The following is a 4,779-nucleotide window of genomic DNA, read 5'->3' as shown; positions in this document are numbered from 1 at the left end:
TTTGCTTTGTGTGCCATGTTATTGTTTGGATTAAGCATGTATATATGTACATAGTTGCACTTCATTGTGAATAATTCAAGTGACTAACCCCTCATTCATTACAATGAATTCCATTTTCCCTTCATTGCATGACGCGTTCACAACCAAATCCGAGCTTAGTCCCTTTTGATCCGGAAATAGAACGAACTTTGCTTCATATTAGACAAGCTCGGAGGAGGCTTGAGTTTGAAAAAGGGGAAGAGGCTTTCACCACCTCAACCACCTTACTAAAAGTGAACATTGAACCGTCACTCAAAGAAGGCACCGATTCTACTCCCATCAATCTCACTAATAATTCTTCTTTTGTTTTAGGTACTAATACCATGGATGCTCCGAGGAGAGTTACCATCAAGGAAGCGGGTGCACCAGATTATGTCCTTCAACCCCTTCATGTAACTCACCCCAACTTGAATGCTAACTTTGAATTAAAGACCGCTTTGATCAACCTCCTACCTAAGTTTCATGGGCTTCCCGCACAAGACCCTATTCGACATCTCAAGGACTTCCATCGCATATGCTCAACTACTAGACGGGAAGGGTCCGATGAGGTTGCTATATGGTTGTTTGCTTTCCCTTTCTCTCTTGAAGACAAGGCTAAAGAATGGTTATACACTCTATCTAGTGAAGTTACCTCCGATTGGGACCTACTTAGAAGAGGATTCTTGGATAAATTTTTGCCCCCGGAGAAGATGGATAGGCTAAGGAAGGAAATGTCTTGTATTGTACAAGGTGAGACGGAACCACTCTACGAGTATTGGGAACGGTTTCGCAAGCTACTAGACGCATGCCCCAATCACATGCTTGATACTCAAGTATTGCTTGGATACATATGTCAAGGGATGCGAGAGCAAGATAGACCTCTCTTGGACACCTCTAGCAATGGTTCTTTGTCCAAATATAAAACAACGGAGGAGGCATGGCAACTTATCATTGACTTAGCCGAATCCAATCAACATATGAGACGAAGAGTCAACCGTCCAAGAACCGTGAATGAGGTATCAACTAGCAGCGAAACCACCGCTTTAACTCAATCCTTGAGTGAAATGACATCCATCTTGAGGCAACTCCAATTGAACCAACAACAACCACAACAACCTCAATCATACCAACAACAACCCCCACCCCCTCAACAACACAACCAACAATTGGTTCCTCAAAAAGTATGTGGCATTTGCTCTTGCTATTCTCACTACACGGACGAGTGCCCAAGCCTTCAAGAAGACAACACTTTGGCGGCTACCCATAATTTCTATGACCGCCCAAATCAAGGATACTACCAAGGCGGTAATTCTAACCAAGGGCACCCTTATCAAAGAGGAAACTACAATCAAGGGGGAGGGTACCATAATCAAAATTGGAGAGACAATCACCAATAAGGAAATAGGGACAACAACAACAACGGAGGAGGTCAAAGATCGAGCAACAACTCACAAAACTTCTCACAAAACCGACCATACAACCAACAAAATCAACCATACAACCAACAAACCCCACAAAGAAACTATCAAACATACCAACCACCACATCAAAGACCACCACCCAACCAATCACAAGCTCCTCAACTCACATATACAACCAGCCCCTCCAACCAAGACGAAACACTCCGGACCATTATCCAAGGCCAAAAGGAACTATAAAACACACTTGCTTCTGGTCTCACCGGCCTCACCTCTACACTACAAGCTCTTCTTGCACGCATGGATGCACCATCAAACCCCGCTCCTCAACCCCCAATCCAAAGTGTTATTCTCTCTCAACCCCAACCAAATCCAAAAGGGGGTATTAATGCCATCACCCTTAGATCCGGAACACAATTAAAATAGAAGGAAGCAAAGGACTCCAATCCCATCACAACCACCCAAGAGGATGAGATAATAGATATGGAAAAGGTAGAGGAAGAGGAGACACCACAAGTCATAGTTGAGGATGAAGCCCAACCAACAAGGGAGACAACCAAGGCCAAGAGAACTTTGGAAGAAGAAGAAATTGCTCAACCACTTCCATTTCCAACACTTGCAAAGAAAGCTAGAAAGCGCATAGAACTCAACCCAAAAATGGTAGAAATGTTCAAGAAAGTTGAGGTAACCATTCCCCTCTTTGATGCTATCCATCAAGTTCCTAGATATGCAAAATTCCTCAAAGATCTATGCATAAACAAGGATAGAATTCTTGAATTGGAAACCATCCCATTGGGGAGTTCTATTTCCGCTTTAATGGGAGCATTGCCCGAGAAGTGTGATGATCCGGGCCCTTGTATGGTCACTTGCACCGTCAATGGAGTTCAATTTATAGATTGTATGTGTGACCTCGGAGCATGTGTTAGCATTATGCCACTCTCCGTCTACCAGATATTGAAGTTGCCACCACTAAAAAGGTCGACGGCAACATTTGTCCTAGCGGATAAAAGCATAATAACCGTAACGGGTGTTGCGGAAGACGTATTGGTAAATATCAAAGGGTTGGTGTTCCCAATTGACTTCTATGTCCTTGAAATGCCATCAAGCGAAACCGAGAGAGCATCATCTATTCTACTTGGAAGACCATTCTTGAGAACCTCTAGATTTAAGCTAGATACCTACTCGGGAACTTATTCATTTGAAATAGATGGGAGAGTTGTAAGTTTCAGCCTAGAGGAAGCAATGAAACATCCGCCGGAGAATCACTCTCTATTCCGGTGTGACCCAATTGATAACATGGTTGCCGAAGTGCACCTTGCAAAGTTAGATGAGAAGTACATGATTGAAGAAGCAAACGAAGATCCAAGCAAATTGAACACCACATACTACACAAACCATCCGAAAACTCAAACTTCAAAGAATGAAAAGAAGATGGAATTGAAGCCACTACCACCCCATTTAAGATACTCATATCTTGATGAAGCCCAAGAACTCCCTGTGATAATTGCAAAAGAGTTAACCCCTCAACAAGAAGACAAATTGCTAAATGTATTGAGGAAAAACAAAAGGGCAATCGGGTGGACTTTGGCGGATCTAGTGGGAATAAGCCCCCAAGTATGCGAGCATCTCATATTCCTTGAAGAAGGAGCAAAACCGGTCCGACAACCTCAAAGGAGACTTAATCCAACCATTCTTGAGGTTGTGAAGAAAGAAGTCACTAAGCTACTTGAAGTGGACATCATCTATCCCATCTCGGATAGCGAGTGGGTAAGCCCGGTCCAAGTAGTGCCAAAGAAGTCCGGGGTGACCACAATAAAAAATGAAAGCGGTGAACTTATAGCGACAAGAGTGCAAAATTCTTGGAGAGTATGCATAGACTACCAAAGGTTGAATGCGGCCACAAGAAAAGATCACTTCCCACTACCGTTTATTGATCAAATGCTTGATCGACTAGCCGGTAAATCATATTATTGTTTTCTTGATGGTTACTCCGGTTACTTCCAAATTCACATTGCTTTAGAGGACCAAGAAAAAACCACATTTACTTGCCCCTTTGGAACGTACGCTTACAAGCGTATGCCATTTGGCCTATGCAATGCACCAGCAACGTTCCAAAGATGCATGATGAGCTTATTTGCGGACTTTCTAGAACAATGTATGGAAGTTTTCATGGACGACTTTAGTGTGTACGGTGATTCATTTGAGCATTGCTTAGGCAACCTTGAAAAAGTCTTAGAGAGATGCACCAAAACAAACCTTGTCTTAAATTTTGAAAAATGTCATTTCATGGTCAAACAAGGCATTGTTTTGGGACACATAGTCTCCAAAGAAGGCATCTCTGTAGATCCGGCAAAAATAAATGTCATATCTAGTTTACCTTACCTAGTCTCCAAAGAAGTCCGCTCTTTTCTTGGACATGCAGGATTCTACCGGAGATTCATCAAAGACTTTAGCAAGGTGGCCCTACCTCTTGATGCAATTGCATATTTGATATATTAGCTAGTTAGTATAGTTGATTTTAGCTTGATTTTACTCATTTTCTCTAAATAAACAAGTCCTTTTATGAGTTTGTTTTCATGCATAAGAATACTAAGGAACATGTTGATTCTAGCCAAATTCATGCAAATAATTTAAGGAATATATACATGAATGAGTATGAATGAATCTCATGGAATTTATTGCATGAATTGGTAAAACTTTGAAGCTATTTCCTTTGTTGATGATAGGTGATGAAACAAGGAAGCATGGAGGCAAGAAGTTGGCGTTGCCAACTTGGGAAAAGGGGGCGTTTTTATGGACAACGCCAGGCAACCAAGAAGCAAAGTTGGCGTTGCCAACTTGAAGAATAGGCTGAGTTGTTGAAGGCAACGCCCACACAAGCAAGGAGCTTGGCCCTGGAGGAAGAGCTGGCGTTGCCAACTCTAGAACCACGTTGCCAACGCCCACACAAAGAACTTGGCTGCCACACACAAGCAATTTTGGCACCAAAGGGGAGCTCGAGCACGTTGTTTGAGCTAGGAAGCATTGGCGTGTTTGGCAACAACGCCAGGAATGGTTGCTTGGCTAGGCACCAAGTCATGGTGCCAACCAAGTTGCTAACGCCCAATGGCCGCACCAACCAGGTTGCCAACGCCCAATGGCCGCACCAACCAGGTTGCCAACGCCCAATGGCCGCACCAACCACGTTGCCAACGCCCATCAGCCGCACCAAGCACGTTGCCAACGCCCATAGGCCTTGCCATGCACGTTGCCAACGTGGGAAGCATTGTTTAGAGCCTTGGAAAGGGCTCGAGCACGTTGCCAACGTGCTGAAGAGAAGGAGTGTTCATCAACAATGCCAGGA

General features: G+C 43.6%; 1 protein-coding gene across 1 annotated transcript; it reads left to right on the top strand.

The window, feature by feature from the left end:
- The first annotated feature begins 362 nt into the window (after positions 1 to 362).
- Positions 363 to 1,415, top strand: LOC110273006 (uncharacterized). The gene has a single exon (XM_021125830.1). The coding sequence runs from the start codon at positions 363 to 365 to the stop codon at positions 1,413 to 1,415; it is 1,053 nt and encodes a 350-aa protein (XP_020981489.1).
- Positions 1,416 to 4,779: the final 3,364 nt, after the last annotated feature.

This window comes from Arachis duranensis, chromosome 6 (genome assembly GCF_000817695.3).
Source record: "Arachis duranensis cultivar V14167 chromosome 6, aradu.V14167.gnm2.J7QH, whole genome shotgun sequence".
NCBI classification, from domain to species: domain Eukaryota; kingdom Viridiplantae; phylum Streptophyta; class Magnoliopsida; order Fabales; family Fabaceae; genus Arachis; species Arachis duranensis.
This window is presented reverse-complemented; position numbering and strand designations above follow the sequence as displayed.

What these genes read in the sequence shown, in the direction of transcription:
- LOC110273006 (XM_021125830.1), top strand. Translation starts at nt 363, where the DNA reads ATGGATGCTCCGAGGAGAGTTACCATCAAGGAAGCGGGTGCACCAGAT.